Below are 24,988 nucleotides of genomic sequence, written 5' to 3' on the forward strand. Positions count from 1 at the left end.
TGCTCTTTAAAACCCCAAAAACATAGTAAATGGTGTAAAAAATTCAATTTATTGGCATTGAAAGTGAAAACCCGAGCAAGTATTGAGCAAATGCCGGCAATTTAAACAATATATTATATACACGTGCAATTTCCCGTGTACACAACCCGCGTGTGCACATTTGGAATAAGATTAATATAATGAACAATTTTTTAAAAGTTTAATTATTATTTTCTTCCTCTATGACCAACTCCTCCGAACCAGCATCCGAATCACTCTCGTAGGCGTCACTGCAAAAATAAAAACTTGTTTAAGGAAAAGTTTTCTCAAGACAGGTGGAGTTTGAAGAAAAAAATATTGCTCAGATGCAAAACTTTGCAATTTTGACGAAAAATACGATACCCGGTCTCGACACGACAGAATATTATTGAATGGAAAATAGTGTGTGTGCCTTTAAAAAGTACAGTAACATAACTTTTTTTGATTTTTCATAGTTTTTTAAAACCATTTACAAACCAGAAAAAAATCGAAGAATATTGCGACTACAGTACTCCTTAAAGGCGCACTCTCTTTCCAATGGTCGTGTCGAGACCGGCTACCGTATGAATACGCTGAATTAAATCCAACACCTACTTATCAACGAGAAGAGGCCACATATCTCTTGCCCCATGAATCCTTTGCTCATTTCGATTTCGAGTTTCACGTTCCGCACGGAAACCGAATAGATCATCCCAATCAAACATATCTCCGGGAGCTCTCTCCGCATTTGGTGCCTGAAATTCGACAATATGATTGGGTCTCCCATCTCGACTAAATACCTCTGGCTGTTCTTCAGGATTCTCTGGATTCTCTTCGACTGCAGCACCTTCTTCGTTCTGTTGTACTTCGTTCAATGTGCCCGAGGATGATGATTTACTGTCGAAATCATCCTCTTTCATGTACGTGTAGCACAGTGGGCAGACCATCTTGACAGCAAGCCATTTCCGAAGACAAGGTCCATGGAAATAATGTTTGCACGGCGTGATTCGGGCTTCTTCTTTCATTTCGATAAAGCAAATCGCGCAAACATCTTCTCTTTCTGAACAATAGAAAGTTGAAATATTATAAGAACGCAGAAAAATGTGCCCCTTTTGAAATTGAGATGCAAGCGCGCTCCACGACCAAGTGAAATCACTCCGCCCCCAAACGTTGGGTCTCGGTAGGTATTGGCGGCGAAATTATAAATGCAAACGTTTTCAATTGTTTTTAGTTTTTTCTTGTTTTGTTTTCTATGGTTTTTAATGATTTTTATGCGAAAAATCCTTATTCACTACAATTCATAAGAATTTCAAAAATATTATTTCGGCTTCAAAACAATGCAAAAAAATGCTTGAAAATTGTCAAAAAATTAAAATTAACGTTTGAATCCATGGTTTTGAAAAAAAAAACTTTTTGGAGTCGATATATCGAACTCGAGGCCATCAGGGACTGAGCTGTGGAACACCCGGCTCAATCCTTTTAACAGGCCTCGGTGGAACCGCAAAAATTACCATTTAAGCCTAGGCCTGAAAAGCTTACAAAATCCCATTAATACTTACCTCTAAGTTGAACAACGTCCGCTTTTGAAAGTCGATTTATATTCTTGACTGCAGCATTTCTGTTTTTGATAAAGCTCACAGTGTGCTCCAATCTGTGAAAAAACTTTGGGTAAATTAGATATTGAATTTTGAAAAAAACCTCTTATAAATGTTGACAATGACATGGAACAACAATATGGCAAATGTGGCAAAACTGAAACCAACTTTCACGACTTGCATACAACCAAATACCATGACAACTTTTGCGGCGAGCAACTCGATTCCTTTATTGGCACAGTCAATGTAATAAGTTAAATCATCAATTCCTTCCCATGGCTCTTCGGATTTTGTCTGGAAATTATTCATAATTTTTTAAAATCTTTATTGTCTAGATTTTCTAACCTACCTCCACAATTAACACGATATACTTTAGAATGACACCAATTGCACGAGCGGTGACCGTCGCACTGTTAGCTATGATAATAGCAGTATAGATATCAATTGGAAGAAGTGCCAACATGGTTTTTGTGGTGAAGAATGGAATAACTACCAGTAATAGAGCAATACAAATGCATCTAGCATGTCTGGCTCTTGAGGCAGTTGGTGAGGATGGAAGATTCAGAAGAACGACTTCTATAATCTCGAAAAGTGACTGAAGGAGGGCAGAGATGACGATGTAGAGAACGAGTGCAAGGAGAATCGTTTTCTGTTCAACTTGCATTCCGAGGAATCCTGTTTGAATGCACAATATCACAACTGAGACTGCTTCGGTGTATCTGAAAAGTATTCATATAGTTAGTTGTAGGAGCGATTTGAAGTTTATTATTTTCTATCTGTCTCGGAGGTGACCTTACCTTTTAGAAATGTGATTTTTAAAGGTGAAATAGCGCCAGTAGGAATATTGTTAAAAACCACATGCCCAAATGATCAAATTAGTAAAACTTTTCAAAAGTTTTTTTGAAATATTTTTATTTACACTCACTAGTCAGTTTTTGTCGCTATATCTCGGCTCATTTTGTAGATATTAAAAAAGATCAACTACAAAGATATAGAAAAAGAAATAAGAAAGGTTTTGCCAATTGGAAATTTTTGTATAAAACAAGCCACAACTGATATATAAGCTGTTAAAGTTGAACGATTGCGCAAACCTTGGTAGATGTTGGCTTCGCATTTTTTGGATAGATTCTCAAAATTTTGTAACCCAAAAATTGCAATTAATAAAGTAATGATACTGCTTAGTGCCTTGAGTTAAAAGTTTTTAAAAAAAGAACGAAAGCTTAGACGTAGGCACTATTGTGCCTGGACCTAATTTCATACCTACCCAGAATGTGCAAGTACATGTCCATGACTTCTCGTTCCCCCAGTGATCAACTTCGTCAAATCTGCAATCCATTTACACACGTATGAAACTGAAACAGCGAGAGCCGCCAAAGTAATCGGAGTATTTGTTGTCTCTGCAACACCAGTCAAAAGAATTCGACCAACTTCTGACCATGTACGTCCCTGAAAGATTTTATTGTACAATTCATTGAAAAGACAATTTGAGTTACCTTATCAATAAGTTCAACATAAAGAACCATCAAGAACATGGTGATCCACGTGAAAGTGAGCAACTCTAGAATTCGAAGTTTTCTCCACAAAACTGCAACTCCATCAGCCAATCCATGAACCATAAACACTGCTTTGATCTGTCTGAGAGCAGTTTTCGTTGACTTTATCAGAGATGGTGCACGATACAACATGTACGTGGCAATGAAGATCATGGTACCAGTACAAGCATAGTTATGGGCTGAAAATTAGTCAGTCTTTTCCATATTCAGAATCGGAAAATAAACATGAATTTACCATTTTTGAGTTTATCCATTGGACATCCACACATTCTTGCAACAATCGGAAGCGCAAAAACTGGCAAGGCAACTCGCCACGGCTCACCGTCTACTTCGAGCAACATGGACTGAAGCACTACTAGGAGCATCTGAAATCCCATTGGCTTAATCAAAAGAGTGGAAAGCTGGAACTATGAGGCAATTTTTGTTTGTAACCAATAATTGTAAACCCGAAGATTTTGGAAAATCCAGCCAGATAAAAATTTTTAGTTAAAAACTTGCAGTGACAATTCTGAAAACATACCTGAGCCAAAAAGTGAAAACCATGTCGTTCCAATTTGATAAGACCATCCAATTTCAACTCTTCCTCTCCAGTTTTCATTTCCAAATCCACATAGATTGCAGAGAGTTTGTATGCAACTCCAAAAAGGAATACCGACAGAAAATGAGAATACATTCGAATGAGACGGCTTAGTGGAAGTGTTAGAAACATCAAACTAATGAAGATCACTGAAAAATTGGAAAATTTTGGTATGAGAAGGTTGGGTATATGAGAGATATTGGAAAACGTTAAAAATTACCGCAAAAAATAACCAAACTTTTTTTTTTTGGATTTGGACATTTGATAATTCGCCAAAATGTTCACTGAAATTTTGAAAAATCCAGAGTGTTTTAGAGAGAATTCTACTAAAAAATAATTGGTTTTTTTGGCTCTTTCAAATATATTTTGACAGAACCACTCTAGAACACTGATGTTCTAAACTTTAAGCTTTGAAGAGCTTTTTGCAAATACTGAACTAAAACAAAATAAAAACTGCAACATCAAAAAACATACCAAAATAACTCAAAATGATTGCGGCGTGATGATCAAAATTCCGTCGATGCACGAAATCCAGCATAGTTGGAATGTCAAAATATGAAAGTGGAGTTTGTTTCATCATATCATCAGAAATATCTTCAAATGAGAATCCTTGATATCTCCAAAGTAATTCAATGAATAAGAGTCCCGGTAGGCGTAGGCCCGTCTCCAATACCATTATTGACATTTCCTTGATTTTCTGGAAAATTGTTACATTTTTTTCTCAAACGATTTTAAATTTTTATTTAAAATTTTCCGAAGTGTTCCTATTTTAAGGTACTTTTTGAAATTGAAATCTTACTTTAAAACCAGTATCCATTTGTGCCACACCAAGACGTACAGATTCTTCAGTCATTTCCGTAATACTCATATGTCTTCTCCGTATATTCTGCATCAAACCACCCACATTCTCCATCACTCCCTCCATTCTTAGTTGTTTGACGGAATTTTTGCGCTGAAAATCGATAAATTAGTATTGCCAAAAATATTAGGAATTCATGACTGAAAAATATACGAAAGTTGGCTGAAAAATTCGGGAAATCAATCAGAAAACCTACAAAAAATACAAAAAAAGATACGAAGAGCAGGGAAATAACTGAGAGAATGCGAGAGAGTGTGAGGAAAGAGAAGTGTCTCGGTATGTCTATTGTCTCCTTAATACCCCGTGTCTCTCGTCATCAAATGTTCTCTTTTAGCAAAACAACAAACGGGTTAGCAGTTCAAAATGTGATCTGCTAGATTGTTTGAGTACCGGGAATCGGTTTTTGTTTGGGAGTTTGGACATTTGAAAGTGACCGATCACTTATGCGGTTGTTGTATTGAAAAGTTATATTCCGTAAAACTTGGGAGAAAAATAGAAATTAATTCTACGCACAAACTTGGGCGATATAACAAACATTTATTTTTTTTAATCGATATTATTTTACAATATAAAATCTTGAAAAGGGCATGGGTACTGTAACTACCATATGTTTGGTTTTTTATTAAATGTTATAATGGAAAAATAATAAATTACAGTACATGGTCGAAAAGCGAAAAAGATACGATTTAAACATTTTAGTTTCCTGACTGTACCTACAATCAAAATCTGCAATGTGCAAATATTAATTCTGAGCTTTGATCAAAAAAATGTTTCAGATTAAAAAGTTTAATTTTTTCATGAAAAACCCCTAAACAAATAGCTTTGAAAGAAAATCCAGAGGAATTGAAAGGAGAGAAAAATCCATTGAAAAACATTTTTTCAATAAATTAAATGAAGTGGGAAAATTATATATCTGCATACTGAGTTCAGGCAGGCATGCAGGTGAATGTGTGCGCCTATTTTGAAAAAATCACTTATAGTCTGGAACAGGTAGAACTGGAGACATTCTGCCATTAAAAAAATGAGATCCTACTACCAGTAATTTTTTTTTATCAAGTGCGTGAAAACTAAGGGCTGAAAATGGTTTAGTGTAGCCTAGAGTGAATGATAAAATTTCAAAACTACTGATAATAATTGCGCACTTTGAACCGATTCCTGGGTGGCGTTATAGAGTGTAGGAAAAGCCTGATTTCATAGATAGATAAGAAATTGAAATAATAAACAATAGTTATCAATAATCAAACATTATTTCCCTTTCGAAATTTCAACAAAAATAAGTTCCTTCATTCATTTAATTCTCTCTTATGTATGATGAGTATCGACGGCGGTGGCGACAAAAAACAAATAAAACATTTCTTTTTTTTTCCATTTATCACTAAATAATCAGTTGATGTCAGTTGTTAGTAAAGTGGCCAAAAGGAGATCGAACGGTATCCCAATTGAGAGTTTTGTGGGGAGAAGTCTCTGAAAATTATATTTTTACCGAGCCTCCAATTTTTTAACAAGTCAGTGAAATTTTAATTTTAACACTACTCTATCTACTTTAGCAGATCCTCTTCTGCTAAGTGACCGTGAAAAAACCGGTGGCCGAGTTTTTGGATTTTTTCTTTAAAAATTTTTGAAACCCATGAAAATGAGAAAACTCGGCCATCAATTATTTTTTGCGGTATAGAAAAAATCAAAAAGTTTTAAACTCACAGCAATTCATTATCATCTCTTTTCATTGTTTTTTGTCGATAATATTTGCGCAAATAGGAGAGTGGGATACGGTCGATACCTCCAAACGCTGATCTGAAAAATTGCAAATTCAAAAAAAATTTCTACTGTTTCAATCATTTCTTTTTTAGATAGCCAGAAAGGAAACACATTTATACGCTTATTTATTTAAAGAGCTGCGAGAAAGTTGCTCATGTAAAACCTAAAACTAAAATACCTAAATCAGGGGTGTTCGGCAAATTCCAAAATTTGCCGAGTTAGGCAAATTCAGAAAACTTGATGAGCTCGGCAAGAAACGAATTCGACAAATTCGGCAAACTTGCCGCCTCCCCTGACCAAAATGTATTTTTTTAAATTTGCTCGAAAATTTTTTGTTACAGTCAAAAAGTTAAAAAAAAACTCACAACCAGTTTTCCCCAATCAATTTTTCTAGCATTTTTAATTTTCAATTGCTTGTATTTGAACATTCAAATTGTAAGGGTTCAAATATGCAGAAATGTTTGTAAATACTCAAAAATCCACGTTTTTAGAAAGTTTGGCAACTTACCAAAAACTTGAAAAATCTAAACATTTTTGGAGTTGACATTACACTAGTCAAACTTACATGAAAAACTTTAAAAAAATGAGTGATAATTACACTAATTTTGAAGCTCCTGACAAGCTAACTACTCACCCTCCCATTGAACTCCGTTTCTCCATTAACTCGGCAGTTGTGCAGAGGAAAAATGCAACAAGGATGATTATCACCAAAAGACGCATTGTTGTGAAAAAGTTACCAAAATTTTCTGCAAAAAACATTTTTGTGAGAAAAATTAATTTTGCACAAGAAAATTAAATAGTAAATGATGTCAGTCGAAGAATTTTTAGAAAAATGGAAACTGAAAAAGACAGAGAAATAAGAAGAACAAAAATAAATACAATTAAGTAAAAACCCTTTTGTGTATTTTATTTATTCAAAAAAGAGAATCTTCAAGAAAAGCTGGAGCCTTAGCATGTGTGTGGAGATCCTAATGAAATGAGATTTTGAAACCAAAAACGGACGAGGAGCCGATGAAAGGAGAAAGAGAAGAAGCCGCATATGTGCAAATGTTTACTCCAATTAAAATAAATATGTCACATTTTCAAGAAAATTATTCCAGAAAAATAATATGCTGAGGGCGTTTCCGGTCACGTTCATTGGCTCCGCCTTTTTTGTGGGCGGATCTGATTGGGAATTGGGAGGTTTTTATTAGAACATGTGAGTCATGTGAGTCGGCAGAACATGCCGTGCCTATTGATGCAGGCAGGCAGGTATGAAGGCGTGCCTGGCAAAAATGGAAGACTTAGCTCAGTTCGGTAGTTTAAATTCGAATTACCTTAAAAATCAATTTTTCAAAAATTTAAAAGATTCAGAAATAAATTTTTTTTGATCGAAAATGAAGCAAAAGAAAAAAGGAAAATTTTCGAAATTTGCACGATTTATTTTTTTTTGCATTTGCAATTTGGTACCGCATAATTGATACCAAGTAATATCTTTTTATACTAATAATTCATTTATTTATAGGGTCGGTCAGATAGAAAGTAAAGCTTTAGCAGGTTAAAAAAGTTATTCATGAAATTAGTTTTCGCTCAAAGAATATATTTTTTTGATTTTTCGGAAATAATTAGAAAAATTAGAAAATCCCGAAATAGTTTTACATTAATTTTTGCACTTCCATTTTTCCGGGACTCAGTGAACTTTGAAATTCCAACAAAAAATTTTTAATTAAAAATTATTTGTTTGTTTTTCTGTTTTCCAGTTTGTTTCCCGGGAAGGTTTATAAGAATCTATTTTTCAGCAAATGGAAAAATATATATGCACCAGCGACTAAAAATTTCCAAATTTTGAATGTCTAAAAAATTTATACCAAAAAAAATCAGCTATCCCTTGGTATAAATAGCCAGAGTTAAGCAAATATCTAGTCTTAATATACCTCTATATGTATTTGAACTTATAAATAAAAAAAGCTATATGAAAGGTAAAAAAGAACTCCGAATGAGTCAAGTTATAGACTAAATACTTGTTGACGCAAGAAAAAATGAGCATTTATCTCAAAGTGAGCATTAAATTTTTATGATAGCAGGAGGAGATTAATCATCTTTAAGACCAGAAAAGAGAAGGAGTTTAGCCTATAAGTCATAAAAATTCGTTTTTAAGACATGTTTTCTACAAAAAAATGTTCGGTGCAAAATTTTTTGCAAGAAAAATACATTTGTCTACTGCTCTGTGAGAAAGATAGAATGCCGTAAAATGACATCAACAAAAGTAAAATATCCACAATAAATATATTTTAGCAGTTATCATATCCTTGATCTTAGTTTTTCTGGTGGTTCCCTTGTTTTTCATGTATACTGGAATCGCGGAAGTTGGAAATCGTGAGGTGAATCAGAGAATTCCAGTTTGGATGATTTGTGTGGCAAGTGACCTATTAGTAAAATGATGCTCGAGCCAGTGACTCTGATCCTACATGGGAGGAATGGGAACTCATAAATGCCTGAATGTCGACTTGTCGGTATTCAAGGCGACCTGCATCATCAGCACACGTGAATTTTTTTGTTTCCTCACTTCCTAAAAAACAGATGAAATGAGGTTCGTAAAATTCGTAAATCTAAACTATCCAGCAACGGAGTTTAAAGTTTTATGGGAGCACTACTTTCACCATATTCAAAGCTCACAAGTTTTGAATTCTGCTTAATTTTAAAATGAGTTGCGGCTCCCAGAAGCTTTCGGATGATTATAGGAAAAATATGTCCAAATTAAAAATTGAAATACTTGCTCACTATCAGTAAAATCGTTCTTTAAAATGGCACTAGTTCAATTGAAAATCATTAAAAAAATGTGTGGAGGTGTTTACATTTAAAGGTTTTTGAATACTCCATTTCTACGGCCAAAAATAAAAAATATCAAATTTAATTTGATTATGCAAATGAATCTAACTAGACAAGTATTGAAATTTTGCAACGATAAAGTTCTATAGATTTGTTGATTTTTCAAAAAAATTGTTCCCCACCCTTGCTTCTATCTCTTCCGTTTCTGTTTATCGAGAGACATCAAAAATTCTGTTAAGATAGTGTAGCACTGTATTTGTTATATTGAGAGGCTCAGAGATTAGAACCCGTTTTTCCTCCCACCTACTCTTAAACGGGAGTAGGGCTTGTGGGTTTTTGCTTGCATAGCCAAAAACTGACCCGAAGTTGTTTATTGACAGATTGATATTTACAAAAATGAGTTCTGTTATCATTAACAAATCATCCCACGACATTCTTAGGTTTATTGTTTCTCCTCCCACTTGTATTGTATATAAACCACATCCTCCGAGACAGTGGCATGTGTCTATTTTGATTGTAAATTATTCTGGTACTTGTGTATTACATGCCCTCGTTTTAAAAGTAATTGCTAAGTTATAAAAAATAAAACCGTGTAGTATATTTTTGGTATTTTAGGCTTACAATTAGGAAATAACCATTTCTAAGCCTAAAGAGGAAAAGTGTATATCTCGTTTAGTTTAAATGGAGAAATGAATGAACATTTAATTATTTAAAATATGAGGGCATGTAATACACAAGTACTCTTTACCTTTTTACCCTCGCACCTGTCGGAAAATTAATTTTTATTCAACGACAATTTTATTTTGCATATTTGAGAAATGTATTCCGCGCTCTTAAAATCGATTTAGGCATCTACATTTACCAGAACGTGGATGATTTTCCTAATTTTTCTAATTTTTTTCTTCTGAGAAGTCTCGTTATAAAATTCGGAACGTTCGGGTATGTTCTAGTCAGAAAATTAACCGTTTTTCAGCAATTATCATGCTCTTGCTTTTACTTGAACTGGTGCTTCCAGCATTTTTGCTGTATGTTGGAATCTCGAGTATTGGGAATTGCATGGTTGACGAAAGAATTCCAGTTTGGCTCATTTGTATAGCAAGTGGTCTATTCTTGCAACTCATTTTGGAAGCAGTGGTTCAATATCAGAAATCTGGAAACCGTATCAGAACTGAAACTGACATTAATTATACGGTTTTCAATTTGGCATTGACTATTGTCAGATTGGCAATGTTTGTTGCGTATGTTGATTTAATTTTTAAGTGAGAATGCTTTGGAAAATGAAATTTGTCATAGACAAGCAGGTAAAAGGGTAGCATGTTCAGCCAGTAGTGGGAGGGTGGCATAGTTTACCTGAGCACTTGAGCCCACGCAATCAGATGTGGCAATAGGTCGCAGCAGGCCCACCCGCCTATTTTACAGCAGCTTCACCCACAATTCAATCATAATTTTGAAGATTTTTGAAGCGGAAGGCCACGAAGAAGGCACGTACGCCTAGAAAAGCTAATAACTTCAGTTGCTTTTTTGTTAACGGAGTCCAGTATATTTAGTTTGTTTTTACGGCATAATAGTTATTTGAACTTTTTTCCGGCAATTTCCCCTCATTCACAATACTGCTTACCGTATATTTTCTATTAGTATTACACCCAACTACTTAACTTTAATAAGTTGTACCTCGGTTTATTTGGAAGATAATTTATCAACTGTGAATCTATAGAAAAAGAGCTAGGAAATATTTTGTCACTTAATAATTGTTCGAATAAAACAAACTACAACCGAAATAAAAGCTGCCAAATTTGAACAATGGGGTGCAATACTAATAGAGAATATACGGTGTTTATGTATATAGTAGGAAAAAATTAATAAAAATGTTTTCAAATAGTGGTAGGAGATAAGATGTTGTCACAATGAAATTTCATGGAAAAGGGATTCTCTTAGATTGTCATTCTTGTATATGTAGAATGTACAAGTCAAAGGGCAGAGTGCGATCAACTAATTTGAAATTTCTCGAAGTGGGCTCAACAAGATATTATGAACAATAATTATTAACATTTTCAGAATAATAATTGGATATGTATTTGTATTCTCTGCATACTCAAAAAATAATCAATGCGACCAACTGCTCTACTGGACATCATTCATATATTGTATATTGGGATTGATTGTGTTTGCTATCTTATTGTTGGTAGTTTGCTGTGTTGCCAGGACAAGTTCTTAACATATTCTAGGCGATTTTCTTTAATGTATAAAAAAGTTTGAAAAAGCGGTTTCTTCTGTTGATTTTTAGGCGAAAAATGGTGAGACAAATTTATTTTTCCTTCAACAGGTCAGATCTGAGCTGAACATCGAGAGGAAATGATGTGACAACGTTTTTACGGTGTGGCTAGTCGAAACATATTTTTCAATGCAACTGTTAATAGTTTATTGCTTTAAAAATCACAAAATAAATCCAAAATACCACAAAATAGAAACAGACAAAATCTACCTTTTAAAAGTTATTTTCAAAAATTGGAAATGTTCAACTATTTATATAAGCCCCACCATGTCGGTTGCTAGGAAAACCCAAAGAAACCACTTGAAAAATAATAAAATGTTGTATTGCTTTCGACGGGAACTCAAATTAAGAATAAATCAAGTTTTGTCTACCGCTCTCAGCCATTTCAACATTATTCAGTTATAGCTAAACGAGTTTATGACGAATTAAATGAATGGACTTTGACAGGTGTCTGATGAAATATTTTTGGATTTTTGTCATGTTTTTGAAAAAGAATCGGAGAACCTTTCCTAAAATACTTCACAATCTGAAGTTTAAAATTTGCCCAGTTTAAAATTTGAAACTTCAATATCCAATTCTTATTAACAATTTCATGAAATTTGACATTTTTAGCACGAGATCGTGGCAAGACCCAATGAGAAAAACGACATGTGCCTTTGAAAACGATGGTTCCTAAAACTAGGATTTTGGAAAAATTCAATAAAAATCAGAAAAAACCAACTTCCAAATTTCTGAGAGGAAATCTGGTGAAGTAGGAAAGCCAATTCAATTGATTTGGGAAGTAGAATAATGGTTATAGACAACAAGAAATAATAAAAAATTTGAAAAGGGATATGTTGCAGTTGAAAGATTCTATCGTCTTTATTCAAGCCTGCTATAGGTATTAAAATACCTCATTACCCACTGAGTTACTTCTGCCTGCATTTTGCCTACATGCGTGCCTACCAGTGAAATTTTCAGTTGAATTTCTGCAGGCTAGTTGAAATAGAAAAATTCGTAAAACATCAAACACCGGAGTTCATGACAAAAGTTGAGGGCTGGTTTTTTGGTACTTTCGGTAATTAGGCAGACACATACCTAAATAGGCACCTAGGCAGAGAGACCTGGGTAGGCACGTAGTCATGAAAATGCGCATGGATTGTTATACGTAAATTTGAAATAGTGAGAAATTAGTACAATATTGTGTAAACAAGAAAAATAGACAAGGAAACAAAAAGAGTAAAGTGCGATTGTTTTCTGGTTCTCCATTTTTTTTGAATGTAATTAAGCCATCTCAAAGAAAAAAACGTAATTATCATTACGTCCATTCATAGGAAAAAAGAAAAAAGGAATCTCTGATCGGTTACACGAGACAAAAGGATTTCCCAGTCAATGCGACCTTTTCTAAATGTTTTTTTTCGAAAACATTTAGACATGAAATCGTAGGACTGTGATATGTTTTCATGTTATTCAAGATGACTGGGGCTTCCTTTGGATTTTGATTTACAACTGAAATTTTTTAGAAATGAGAGGGAGGGGGTCTAGAAAACATATTCGACATCAGAGAAGTTAAATCTGATCCCAACTCGAGGTAAGTTGTGAAACAAATGTTCACAGGTGCTAGGTAGGCACCAGGCAGGCAATTTCTCAAGTACATTTTAAAAAATCTATTGCAAAAATAATTTTTCGATAAAATTGAAAGACTTAAATGTTTTTTAGTTTAATTGAAAAAGTCTAATTCGAGTTTCCTGAGTTTTCAGGAATATGTTTTAAAAACCATGAAATGGGAGGAGTCTAGCTCATTAGGTTTTTGGACTGTCAGATATATAGGCTCCGACTACATATTGGAATTTCGCATTACAAGTTTTTTTCCACAAAATAATGTCGGGCACAACATTTAAAAAAGCGGACGCCCCGAAGTTGTTAAAAAATATGTCGAAATTTGAACTTTTGATATAAAATTCGATCTTCTGGGTGCTTTTTTTCTGCAAAAAAAGCCATTTTGTAAAAGGAGACACTGCAGCTGGCTGACTAAGATTGGGGCATCATTCATCCAGGTAGACACGGACAGTCAATGTATCAGGTAGGTATGAGAACGTGGGATTTTTCTTTAAAGTACTCATTTTAGTCTGAAGTTTAATAAACCACCTAGTTCCTCCAAAATGAGAAGCTACACCGACTTTTGAACCAATTAGATCTCCGCCCACTTAGTCTGATTGGTTTAAAGTGGGAAGATCAAATCGCTGATTGGTTTTTTAGTTCTCATTTTGAACGGAATCTAAACAAGCAGGTTAGCGAGACTTCGAAGTTTTTTGAGTTTTGTGTTTGAGCATAAGGGAATATTATTGATATCTTAAAACAAAATTCACATTTTCTGAACTCCACCTCAAAAACTGGAGATGCAAGTTTTAGAAGAAAAATGTCATGACAAATACCGCAAAAAAAAAAGAAAAACAGAGTTGATAACATAAGAATGCAGAAAATGTTCGTTCACCACCATCATCCATATCCACATGTTATGATTCCAATGGGCTCCGTGAGCTCCCCCCCCTCCTTCATCTCTTCTTATTCACATTAATTTTTAACGCCATTTCCCTTTTCTTGTTTCTTCCGCCCGGCATTCAGATATTCAGCTCCAACTCCAATTCTTAATGCATATAATATATTTATCCAAAACTGTTGGACTGTGACAAATGACTTCTCACCAAGCGACACGCGTGTGTCCTTTAATTTTTTTGCCCGAAACATTTCGGATATGGAATTTGGAGATAGAAGAGTACACGCGATTGTTGCCCTTTTGTGAAATCGTGAAACTGGGTGCAAAACGGTTCAATGTTCCAATGTGAACGGTAGATTAATTTTAAAAAGTTAGAACGGTATATGATCTACCGTTCTAACTTTTTAAAATTAATTTACCGTCCAGAGTCATAATTTTTGGAAACTTTAAACTATTGTTATTTCATAACATGTTTTAAATAGTACATCCGTAAATTTATTTACCTCTAACTACAATTTTATCCATTTTAGAAGTGTCAAGGAGCTACCCATACTACAATGTTCTGTCAATTGTGTCATTGTCTCAAAAGGGTCAATTTGTTTCAAATGGCCCTCCCAGGAAAATCTTGAAAATCTCCGGAATAACTGAAACAAAAAAAAAAAAAAGTCATAAAATCTTTTACTCCGAAAAAAAAGTTAAAAATACGGAAGGCACCCCACTTAATCGTATAATTTTGATTTGAGTTCAATTCGAATTTCAGTGATTCCAGTTAAAGCATTTAAAACAGAGAGAGAGAGAGTGATGTGGGAAATGGATGGGTAAAAATCAAGGGAAAGAATGACATGAAAGTAATCTTTAAAAAAAATAAAAAATAAACATGATAATTGTGTTGGTCTTTCAAAGAAATATATATATATATATATATATATATATATATATATATATCGGCATTTGAGCATTTTGGGTCAATTGGGCTCTTATTACTGAGGATTGATTGAGATTTTTAACGAGAGAAAATAAAAGAGAAAAAACAAATAAACAAAAAAGTGAACAGAATAAAATAGGAAACAAGAAAACCGGGGCTGAAATATTATTAATATGTATTATCAAATTCAAATGCAGCCATCATTTCCATTTGGTTTGACAACGAGACACTGCCTTCGTCTTCTTTTTGGCGGGCTCGCTTTGCCTGAAATTATTTGATTTTAAGAAAAGTTAGATATTTAAAAAATAGAAATAATTTTCTCACCTCCATCCGCATCCTCTGAATCCTGGTCTGCTCGTCTTCACCATTCTGAGAAATTTGAGATTTTAAAATGGAAAAAAAGAAAATTTAAAATTAAATTACCCCGGGTTGGCTTTCCGTTGGTGATCTAATCGTAGCCGACGTTGTTGGTTGCGACTGGAAAAACTTTGAAAAATTAATTTTGAGTTGTGGTGATTTTTTTTTCGTCTTTTTCTCGATATCTCTGCACTTAATTAATAACACAACCAAGTGTCGATTTACACAGCTCGTGTACTCCCGCGCGGAGAAGTATACATTAATTTTTTGTAATTTTTGGCTAAATTACATGGTTTTAGATTTTTTTTTTCGTAACTTACATCTAGATCGTCAATTTATTTCTTTTTATATCTTTTTTCCGATTTTTTAAAGCAAAACCGATAATTTCCGATATTTTCGGTGTTTTATTTGGATTTTTTTGATTTTTTTTTCGTTTTTTTTAATAAGAAAAACCGAAAATATTTGGTTTTTTCGATTTTTTTTTTGAACAAAACCAATAATTTTCAATTTTTCTGGGGGGTTTTTTGAACAAAACTGAAATGTTTTGTTTTTTTCGTTTTCTTCAGTAACAAAGAAATTAAATTCTCGTAAATCAAGTTCAGTCGACATCCAAAAAAGGTCGTTTTTCATCTGTAAATTCATCAATTTTTTTCTTGAAAACATGAAACTAAATTGAAAATTTGAATACTGATTACTAAAAAATTAGGAAAAATGGTGTATTAAAATTTTCAGTCATAATTTGTAGAATCTGCAAAATGCAAAAAATTAATAAACACCCAAAGAACACGAGTTCCGTGAATCGACAAAAAGTGGTTTTTGCCCCATGGCCTAGGAAAAGCAAAACCTCGGCCATCGGTTTATCCTTGATTTTTCATGTCGCATATTTTTTTAAGCTTGTCGACATTGGGCTTTCTACAGTTCCAAGCCGATTTTCGAGAAAAAAAAGAAATTTTTCACGGTACATTTTTCAGAAACTTGACTAGAATAGTCTTGAAAGAGGTATAGATTCTACCGTGACGAATGAGCGTGGCCGAGTTTTCTTATTTCACGGCCACGTGCTAGCCTTCAGATTGATCAGAAAATTGCATGTGCCTTTAAATGGTGGCTAGCAGAGATTTTAAATGTCCAATTCAAAAATTGCATCGACCACCACAGTACCTGGGGAGGTGATGCTCCAAATGTATCTGGAAGTAGAGTATCAAGAATACTCGCTCCACCCGTTTTCTTTGGTTTTGACGGTGGTCTCGGTGCTGCCGGAGGTCTTGATGATGTTGGTGCTGGTACTGGTGCAGGTTTTGGAGCTTCTAAAAACAAGGTTCGTTGAATTTTTTTTCGATTTCCATTTTTTTTTGTTGGAAATTTTTAAGTTTAATTTCCTGACAAAAAAACATCTGTAACCTGAAAAGCCCCTCTTTTTTTCATTTGTCCGGTGCAAGGAAGGAGGGAAATTAGAAAAAAAAGTAAAATATCAGGGAATAATATCAAATTTATTCACGAAAAATGATATTCGGCAATAAAAATCTCAAAAAAAAATCGGAAAATATTAGACGAGGGGGGATGGGGGGCATTGACAAAAATGATATATATCAAAAAAATGCGGAAAAATTTTTACATATTAAATATGAGAAATATATATATAGAAAACTCAAGAATTATTCAGCGACGACAATTTTTGTTAGTAAATTTTTCAAAAAAATTGTTATTAAACTAATTAATTTTTTTTCTGGAATTTCATTGAACACTAATGATAAAAATATATATTTTTGAAGAAAGAGAGAACACTGAAATTTAACAAAAATTTACCAGTAATTTGATGATTTTTTTTTCAACTTTTAAAGGTGGAGTATAACTGTGAAAACAATTATAAAATTTTTCTGAACTTTTTTATTCAATTTTACAACAAAAAAAATTAAAATTGATTGGATTTTCTTTGTTTTAAAATTGCAAAACTTGATTTGTTTCAATTTTCTGACATTTTCCCGCAGAAAAAAAGTTTTTAAATGTTAAATTATCCATTTTTTAGGTAATTTTCGAAAAATTCCTGAGACAAATTAAGTTTTACACATTATAAAAAACAATTAAAACAATCATTTGTACTTTTTTTTTTGTAAAATTTGAACAAAAAAAATCATAAAAAATTTAGAAAAATTCTATAAATTTTTTAAACATTCATATAAAGATTCTACTCCAACTTTTAAAAGTTTTAAACTTGTAAGCCAATATTTTAAAACAATTTTTCGATAATGAAAACTAATTATTTTGTGGAAATGGAAGGGGATTGCCCCGGACAAATGGAATAAGAGAGACACAGACACACACACACACAGTTTTATGTGTATTATTGTCCTAACATAATGATAAATGCTCACGATATGAATTCGACGAGGCGGCTGCGTTGTTCTTTCCGATTGCTGATACAGATGTGGATGATGATGCAGGTACTCGTGACATTGGTGGTTGTCCTCCCATTCCTCCCATTCGTGGTGGAGGAGCTGATGATTGATTCCATTCACGTGATGTTGATGGTGGTTGACCTGATTTACGGGGAATACCTGAAACTGGGTTAGAATTGAAATCAGGTTTTTTTTTGGTATTTTGAGGAAAAATTAATTTTTTTGGTTTTTCGCAAATTTCAATTGTTTTGGTTCAAAAATATTCCCTGATTGTTATAGTTTTCTCAACAAATGGCAAAAACTCGGTAACTGCCACTTTTATATGTCCTTGTGAGTAAAAAATATAAATTTTTTTTTGAAAAGTTTTACTATGACATTTGGACATTTTGGCACTATTAGAGTGGTTTTGGTTTTTTTCGCAAATTTCAATTTTTTTTGTTTTTTGGTCCAAAATTAATTTTTGGAACTTTAAGGACTACTGTAGTTTCTAACTTCTCGTTGTTGTGGAATTCGCATTGATTTTTCCTAGTTTTTCTTTCGTTTTATAAAGTTGATTAAATTTTATAAATTTTTACATGCTTGCTTTTGAATAATGTTAAAATTAGGAAAAAAGAGGAAACGGATAAAAAAATTAGGAAATATTGAAAAAAAATTCAGAAGCAACGAGGAACTACAGTACTCCTTTTAGGTGGGATTGAACTTGAAAAACTTCGCTTCTGGGTAATAAAAAATGGTTTTCAAAAATTTCAATTCCCAACAGAGATAAATTATAATCTTTTGTGAACGTTACAGTCAAAAAAATAAGAGAATTTTGAAACAGCTCCTTTCAAATTTTTTTTTTCCAATAGAAAATGTTTCTCCTAAATTTCCCCAAAAAATGGTTCCCAAATCTTACTCGGCCTATCCTCATCATCTGAATCATCATCACTGGACGAAGAGCTCTGTGATTCACTGCTCTCTCTCTTTCGACGTTTTCGACTATTCGACGTCTCATCATCCGAGGATTCGGACATATTGAAGTTTTTCTCTGAAGCTAGATTATTTGTTAGATATCAAGAAATTCAACAACAGAATTTCACAAACTTTTCTTTCCATTTTTGCTCTCCAACGACGACGAACCCTTTGATCCTGTTGCTCCAGAAGATGTCGGATTCGAAGACGTTTTCGGCTTCTCATCATCGCCATTTCCGTTTAATGTTGGAATTGTTTTGATAAATGCACCCATTTCTCTCAGGCACATATCTCCAAGTGATTCGAAATCCAGTTCAACCTCACTGTCATCGAGTTGTTGTTGCATCAGCTGAAATTTTAAGAATTTTGAAAAAAAAAGTCACTGAAAGAGCAAAAATCTGGGCCCAATGTGGCATTTTTTCAAAATTGGAAAAACCTTCATGTGTCGATTTGCGTAACTTGTGTACTCCTCTAGGAGAAGGATAAGTGCGTTTCCTGACACTTTGCACGCTTTTGAAAAAAAAATTTTGTTGAGTTTTATTTGTATTTGACAAATTTAGCCAAAAAATCTATAAACTTCTCCTCGGGGAGTACACGAGCTCCGTAAATCGACATTCTTCTAGAGCCAGTTTGGCGAGGAATTTGCAGAGAAAAAAAACCAACAGCGCTTCGTTCTCTCCGTTGAATAATCGAAATTATGGTGTTGAGTTGATTGTTGGGTAAATTATTAATCAGATTGCTCAAGTTTCGTTTTTCCTCATAAGTCAGTGCCATCTTATTATCCTCATCATCCGAATCAAATTCGTAACCATAGAGACGTGCGGATGCTGCTTTTTTGCTTCGTCCGTTCTGAAAAAAAAAGAATTATTCTAATTTTGTTCAAGTTGATTTTATTGGGAAATGTATTTTATTCTTTTAATATAATTTTTTCTGCTATTAACAGTGATCTTAGTTTTTTAATGGAAATTAAGAATAAAAAACCGATTTTCCAATTTTTCCTAATGTCCCAGTTTGAGTTTCCTCCAAAATAAGAAGCCGAACCAATCAGCGTCCGTACACTTATTATTATTGGCTCAAAAATGTGCGGAGCGAATCGCTGATTGGTCGAAATTCTCATTTTGGAGGAAATTCAAACAGGGAACAAAATTGAAAAATCTCGTTTTTGAAGGTTTGATTTTTCATTTTTTTGCGCTTTTTTGTATATTTTTTTTGAAGCAAAAATTGTTTTTTGTTGGTATTTTGGAACCAAAAAAACCACAAAAAATTACCTCGTGTACTTCAAACACTTTTTTGTTTTTTTCACAAATTTCAACTTTTGTTTTTTGGTCCCAGCTCTGATTGAGGCAGTTTTGCAACAAAAAATTGAATAGGTAGGCCATATTAATTCAATAAACACTGTATATTCTTTAGAAAATCAAAACAAACCCTCAAAGCAGCAGAAGAAGCTGAAGAACTTGAAGCATTTTGTCCAACTTGCGTCGTGCACAAGGCTCTTGTCTCATTGATAAGCTTCTCCGGAAATGGCTCATTCGGATTATCTTCTCGTCGATTCTTCACACTCGTCAGTTTATCCTTTATCGCTTGTGCAGCGGCGAGCTCTGCTTTAAGCTTTTCCTCACGTTCTCGAATCATGCTCAACGCGTTGTTTATCTGCATTAAATCCTCCGATTTTGCACCGCTTGCTTCAAAAGTCGTCTCCTTTTTATGCTCTTTTCGAGACTCTTTCGGTTCTTTTGGAGCACTTGATTTTGCTACTTTCGGAGTTGGAGCAATCGGAGCTGATTGAGGTGCAACTGATGAAGCACGAGAACTCGAATCACCTAGTTCAGCCCATCGTCTATCAAAAACTTCTTGAAACCTAAGACCAAAACTGTGAACCGGATCACCGACTGGATTATAAAGAAAACAATTCCTGAGCATTAAACGAACATCATGCTCGAAATCTGAAGGTTCCTTGTATGCTCCACTTTCCATTTTTGCTTTCATTGATTTCAGATCCATTGGTTCTTTGATAATTTTATGATAATCATGGAGTCCCAGTTGTTCAGCGTCTACTGGTTCGTTGAATGGCCAAGCAAATTCCTATAATAATAGGGGTTTTTGAAAAACTTTTTATTTACATAATTTTTTTAATTGCGGAAAAATTGCTTATGAAAATTTTTTATCACGTTTTATTAAAAGTGGAGTGGGAAAATTTTTGAAAAACTTCTAAAAATTTTGGAATTTTTTTTGTTTATTTCGAGTCAAAAAGTGGCAAAGACCCAAAAATTTTTCGCAAAATGGCATTTTTTTTTTCTTCAAAAATACGGGTCTCATAACCACCAATTGTCGAAAGTCTCAAAGTGTACGCGCCTTTAAGGTTTTTGGTTTTTAAAATTAAAATAGGTTTAAATTCAGAAATATTACAACAAAAAATTGCGAAAGAATGAAAAATTCAATGTTTAATTTTTCTTTTAATATCCTGTTTGAATTCCCTCTAAAATGAGAGCTTCTAAACACAAAATTTGGAAAAAAAACGTTTTAAAAGTTTTTTAAATTTAGTTTTCTAGATTTTTTAAAGATTTTATTGTATGGTTTTTTTTAGAATTTCAGAACACTTTAGAATTTTTTCTTTAAAAAAAAAATTAAAACTTAGATTCCAACACTTACCTGATATTTTTTTGTAGAAAAATCATTGAGCAGCTTCAGACAGGGCTTCATACTTGGGAGCAATGGCTGATGAACTTCTTTTTTGACAACAGCCACCTCTCGTTTTGCTCTCAAAGGTTCCGGCTTCTCGTCATCTTCTGATTCGGCTTTTCGTTTTCCCGTCTTCTTTCCGGCCACTTTTCGTTCTGGCTGAAAATATGAATATATGATAATAAAATTTTTTAAAAAACATCACAGAAAATATCTTGGGTCCGCGATTTTTGAAACAAAATTTATTTTTGAAAAAAAAATTGAAAACAAAGTTAGTTGACAACAAAACCACAAAAACAACAGAAAATAAGAAAATTGAGCACAAAAAACACATAAATTGTCGCGGGACCCATAACAGAGGGAATTTGAACTTTAAAAGGTGGATCGCCGTCAATTGGAATTTTATTTTGAAATACTCAAACTGGTCCTAGATACCGATGATTTTGGTGTTTTCCTTTTTTTTTGCCAACCAATTTGAATTACCGCGCTTTTGTCTCTAAACTCCTCCGTAGAACCATGCCGAACTTCGGTTTTTTTTTAAATTTCGACGCAAATTCTTCTCTTTTTTGTGTTGTTTTTCCAAATTTTAATGTAGAAAACTGTCATAAATGTTTTTTATTTTTCGTATTTCAGAAGTATTTTTAAAAATTCGTATCGAGTCAAGAAAATTATAAAAATACTTTTCAACATTTATGACCTTTTTTGTAGATAAAAATTAGAAAAGCAACACAAAAAATAATTTGTGTCGAAATAAAAAAAAAACAAAACTGCGGCACCGTTCTATGGGCGGAGTTTAGAGACAAAAGCGCGGTAATTTGAGTGAGGGGATTTTTTCAAACTTAATGAATTTTTTCGTTTTTTTGTGGTATTTCGGAATTTGAGGCCAGTTTGAGTATTTTAAAGTAAAATCCTCATTGCAACATTCAATCCCTCACCTTCGCGGCAACACTCGCAGACTCAGAAACCGTCGGGGCTGCTGCTGATGCTGTTGTTACAGACGAAACTTCACTTCCAGCCTCTGACGGTGCTTCAGATGGTCCACGAGCATCATTCTTCTTGCTCGACGAAGATTTCGATCCACCGTCACTTTTTGCCGGTTTTTTCTTATTTTTTCCCCAATAAACATCCATATCATGCTCTTCGCGAGGTGCTTGTTCCAGTGACTTTTTTATCACTTCGTGCACATTTTGGGCCATAATTGTCACGTCGTCCTCTTTCCCATTGAATGTGTAGCAGTTTTGGAAAACTGTTTCGATATCCTGAAATTAAAATTCGATTATTTTAAATGAAATTAACGGGGGAAAATAACTGACATCAATGCATTCTTGAGCACATGTGTAATAAGTACTTTTCAGTCTATTCTCGATTGTTTTCAAGTCCATTGGTCGGGCGACTCTCTCGTGATATAGCTGAAAACGTTTAAAATATTGATTTTTTTTTTGAATTTTTATAATTTAAAATTTAAATAGCTGTGACGAAAACGAGCGAATTTCGTCATTTAGCTAAAATTTGAAATTCAGCTCATTTTTCCATGTTTTAGCAGCTAGGATACAGTTTTTTATCGATTAATCTGTTTTAATAGAATATTTTCGCCGTTAATTCGTCGATTTTGACACATTTTAAGCGGATAGTCATCCAAATTATGCCAAACGACTTAAAAACTGTCTAAATCAATTAATTAACGCGATATAATAGACCAAAATATAAAATAAAGAATGATAATTTCTAAAAACTGTATTCCAGTTGCAGCGATATGAAAAGTTGACGAAATTTCTTATTTTAGAGGTATTTGGCTCTTTTTTCGAAATTTTTAACCGAAATTCGGTCCTTTTCGAGTATAAAAGTCTAATACAGCAAGCCCAAAAGCCTATAACTCTTACAGGAATACATAAAGCAACCGCATCGACGGGCTTCTGAAACGGCCAGACATGTTTATGTTTTCCAGCCTCTTTGAGTACTGTTGTCATAATGTAGTCCAGTTTGTTTGTGTGTCGTGTTGGCTTTCCGAATGGTGGAAGTACTCGTGGCTGTACGATTCCTTTGATTGGTTGCTGCAGAAATTTGAATATTGAGGTTTTTTTAAAATTAATTATCATTAATAAAATTTTTAATTTGAGCTCTATCAAAATAATTACCTGTCGCGGACTTGCCCATGGTCGTTGTTGTGATTGGTCTCCGCTGCCCTCAGACATCTGAAAATATCGATTTTTTTTATTGAAAACTTTTATTTGAATTAAAAGAAAACGCCGAATTTGCAGAATATTTTACAAAATTAATAATAAATGTTACTCAACTAGCTTCCTATTTTGTTAAAATTCAATTAAAAATAAAATTTGAACCACGAAATTTGGAGGAAAAAACCGAAGCAGCTGTTAGCAATGACGTCAAGGAAGGCGGGAGACTCGATTTGAATTGGAGCGCGCTTGCCGTATCATTTTTTGTACTTTTAATTTGTCGGTTGCAGGAATTAGCGTTTCTAGAATACAAAGAAGTGACTATTTTCGTATTCTTAAATTCCAAGAAATGTTATTTTCAAAGAATTAGTTGAAATCGCTAGAAGAACATGGGATTATTCTGACTAATATTTTTATTCCTGAAATATTTTAATAAAAATTGTATTTAATTAAACTTTGCAAATGGTGATTGCGGTGTTATTGATTTGATTTTTTTCAACGATAAAAATAATAAAATTTTGGGTCTTGTCACGAGGACCCATCGAAATCAGGTGTAGACGGCAATTCTAAAAAATTGCCTAATGCACCATGTTCTATCAATATTTTTTTGTCAAAAATCAGTGTAAAACTATAGGAAATCACTCGATTCGTCCGAAAAATACGTCTATTTCAGCAGAAACAATTGATAAACGGTTCAAAAGTGTGCTGAAAGTTGTCAAATGTCGATTATTGGATAATTTTAGGCCATTTTTGAGCACTTTCTCAACTATTTCATATGAAATTAATGTTATTTTCTGACGAATCATGTGATTTTCTATAGGTTGACACTTTATCTTGATGTTCTACGAATTATCGGATAGTTCAAAATACCAATTTCGAAATTTCGGCAGAAAACCTTCGCTGTGGAATTTCAGATCGAAAGATAAAAAATGATAGATCACTCACTCCCTCTTACTGATATCGATTTTCTACATGATTTGTGATAAATTTCCAAGAAAATCATGTTACGGTCTTGAAACCCAAAAATTTGAAATCCTAGAGCTCTAAAATTTCTGGTGCGACCTCCCAACCCTTGCCCGGAGCCAATCGCAACAGGTTATCTCTCAACTTCTAATTAGCTGCAAGTTACAGTTGAAAAGCATTCAAAAATAGTGTTAGGTTGAAGCGGGGGCGGTCAGAGATAGAGAAACGAGACGCACATTAATCGATTCGCGTCGATTTTTGCGGAGCGCGCGCGCAGCACGCGTTTTGTATGACCATCTAGTCAGAAATGTCACCGCCGAAGAGAGAGAGAGAGGGAGAGAGAAATAGCGTAGCGGTTTGGGAGTTGATCGACACACGGTTAAGAGAAGACAGGCAGTGTGTGCGGCGGAACACGGACGGGACGACAATCACGAGATAGCAGGCAAAATGTGGAGAGAGATGGAGAAGAGAGAGAGAGAGAGAGAGCGAGAAGGAGACGGATGGATGAAGAGGTTTCGGGCATCGCATTCGAAGTGGATACACTAGAGACCTGTGGTCATAGAAGTGATGTTATGGAATGTTTGTGTGTGTGTATGGAAGAAACTGAAATTTGGACGAAGTGTGTGTGCATTGAAAGTTGCGCGGTATGCGATT

The 24,988-nt window shown here is 33.9% G+C and overlaps 4 protein-coding genes across 11 annotated transcripts; 1 reads left to right on the forward strand and 3 right to left on the reverse strand.

The window, feature by feature from the left end:
- Nucleotides 1-28: 28 nt before the first annotated feature.
- Nucleotides 29-4,680, reverse strand: rnf-145 (RING finger protein 145 homolog). The gene is made up of 12 exons (NM_058981.7): nucleotides 4,522-4,680; nucleotides 4,197-4,419; nucleotides 3,666-3,871; nucleotides 3,381-3,510; nucleotides 3,086-3,324; nucleotides 2,857-3,038; nucleotides 1,942-2,311; nucleotides 1,696-1,886; nucleotides 1,557-1,648; nucleotides 798-1,057; nucleotides 613-752; nucleotides 29-269 (listed from the first exon to the last, which is right to left on the reverse strand). The coding sequence occupies exons 1-12, from the start codon at nucleotides 4,645-4,647 to the stop codon at nucleotides 200-202; spliced, it is 2,229 nt and encodes a 742-aa protein (NP_491382.2). The 5' UTR covers nucleotides 4,648-4,680; the 3' UTR covers nucleotides 29-199.
- Nucleotides 4,681-5,850: 1,170 nt separating this feature from the next.
- On the reverse strand, nucleotides 5,851-7,082 carry nssp-3 (Neuropeptide-Like Protein). The gene is made up of 3 exons (NM_058982.2): nucleotides 6,971-7,082; nucleotides 6,280-6,372; nucleotides 5,851-6,045 (listed from the first exon to the last, which is right to left on the reverse strand). Exons 1-3 carry the CDS (start codon nucleotides 7,054-7,056, stop codon nucleotides 5,982-5,984), a joined length of 243 nt encoding a protein of 80 aa, NP_491383.1. The 5' UTR covers nucleotides 7,057-7,082; the 3' UTR covers nucleotides 5,851-5,981.
- A 3,043-nt stretch (nucleotides 7,083-10,125) lies between these two features.
- Nucleotides 10,126-11,404, forward strand: Y119C1B.12 (Conserved plasma membrane protein; the record flags this gene model as incomplete). Its single annotated transcript, NM_001377568.2, has 2 exons — nucleotides 10,126-10,382; nucleotides 11,200-11,404. 2 exons carry the CDS (start codon nucleotides 10,126-10,128, stop codon nucleotides 11,357-11,359), a joined length of 417 nt encoding a protein of 138 aa, NP_001364736.1. The 3' UTR covers nucleotides 11,360-11,404.
- Nucleotides 11,405-14,551: 3,147 nt separating this feature from the next.
- Nucleotides 14,552-23,396, reverse strand: bet-1 (Bromodomain-containing protein bet-1; the record flags this gene model as incomplete). Of its 8 annotated transcripts, none has more annotated exons than NM_001377574.2 (14): nucleotides 14,552-15,081; nucleotides 15,142-15,186; nucleotides 15,241-15,294; nucleotides 16,333-16,478; nucleotides 17,544-17,732; nucleotides 18,463-18,600; nucleotides 18,651-18,867; nucleotides 19,182-19,367; nucleotides 19,944-20,600; nucleotides 21,168-21,356; nucleotides 22,133-22,456; nucleotides 22,511-22,606; nucleotides 23,078-23,248; nucleotides 23,333-23,390. In NM_001377574.2, the coding sequence occupies 14 exons, from the start codon at nucleotides 23,387-23,389 to the stop codon at nucleotides 14,986-14,988; spliced, it is 2,565 nt and encodes an 854-aa protein (NP_001364495.1). In that variant the 3' UTR covers nucleotides 14,552-14,985. The 8 variants fall into 8 exon arrangements, with proteins under 8 accessions (NP_001364495.1, NP_001366626.1, NP_001366623.1 ...); NM_001379848.2 differs by having other exon boundaries at nucleotides 14,556-15,081; nucleotides 15,241-15,303; nucleotides 23,333-23,395; NM_001379845.1 differs by having other exon boundaries at nucleotides 14,557-15,081; nucleotides 17,544-17,726; nucleotides 23,333-23,396.
- Nucleotides 23,397-24,988: the final 1,592 nt, after the last annotated feature.

The sequence above is a fragment of the Caenorhabditis elegans genome, chromosome I (assembly GCF_000002985.6).
Source record: "Caenorhabditis elegans chromosome I".
Taxonomy (NCBI): domain Eukaryota; kingdom Metazoa; phylum Nematoda; class Chromadorea; order Rhabditida; family Rhabditidae; genus Caenorhabditis; species Caenorhabditis elegans.

What these genes read in the sequence shown, in the direction of transcription:
- rnf-145 (NM_058981.7), bottom strand. Translation starts at nt 4,647, where the DNA reads ATGGAGGGAGTGATGGAGAATGTGGGTGGTTTGATGCAGAATATACGG. An exon ending in AATGGATAAACTCAAAAATG is followed by an intron (nt 3,325 to 3,380) that starts GTAAATTCATGT and finishes ACTAATTTTCAG; the next exon opens with CCCATAACTATGCTTGTACT. An exon ending in ATTGTCAACATTTATAAGAG is followed by an intron (nt 1,649 to 1,695) that starts GTTTTTTTCAAA and finishes GTTTTTTCACAG; the next exon opens with ATTGGAGCACACTGTGAGCT.
- nssp-3 (NM_058982.2), bottom strand. Translation starts at nt 7,056, where the DNA reads ATGCGTCTTTTGGTGATAATCATCCTTGTTGCATTTTTCCTCTGCACA. An exon ending in AAACGGAGTTCAATGGGAGG is followed by an intron (nt 6,373 to 6,970) that starts GTGAGTAGTTAG and finishes GCAATTTTTCAG; the next exon opens with ATCAGCGTTTGGAGGTATCG. An exon ending in AGAGATGATAATGAATTGCT is followed by an intron (nt 6,046 to 6,279) that starts GTGAGTTTAAAA and finishes TATAATTTTCAG; the next exon opens with AGACTTCTCCCCACAAAACT.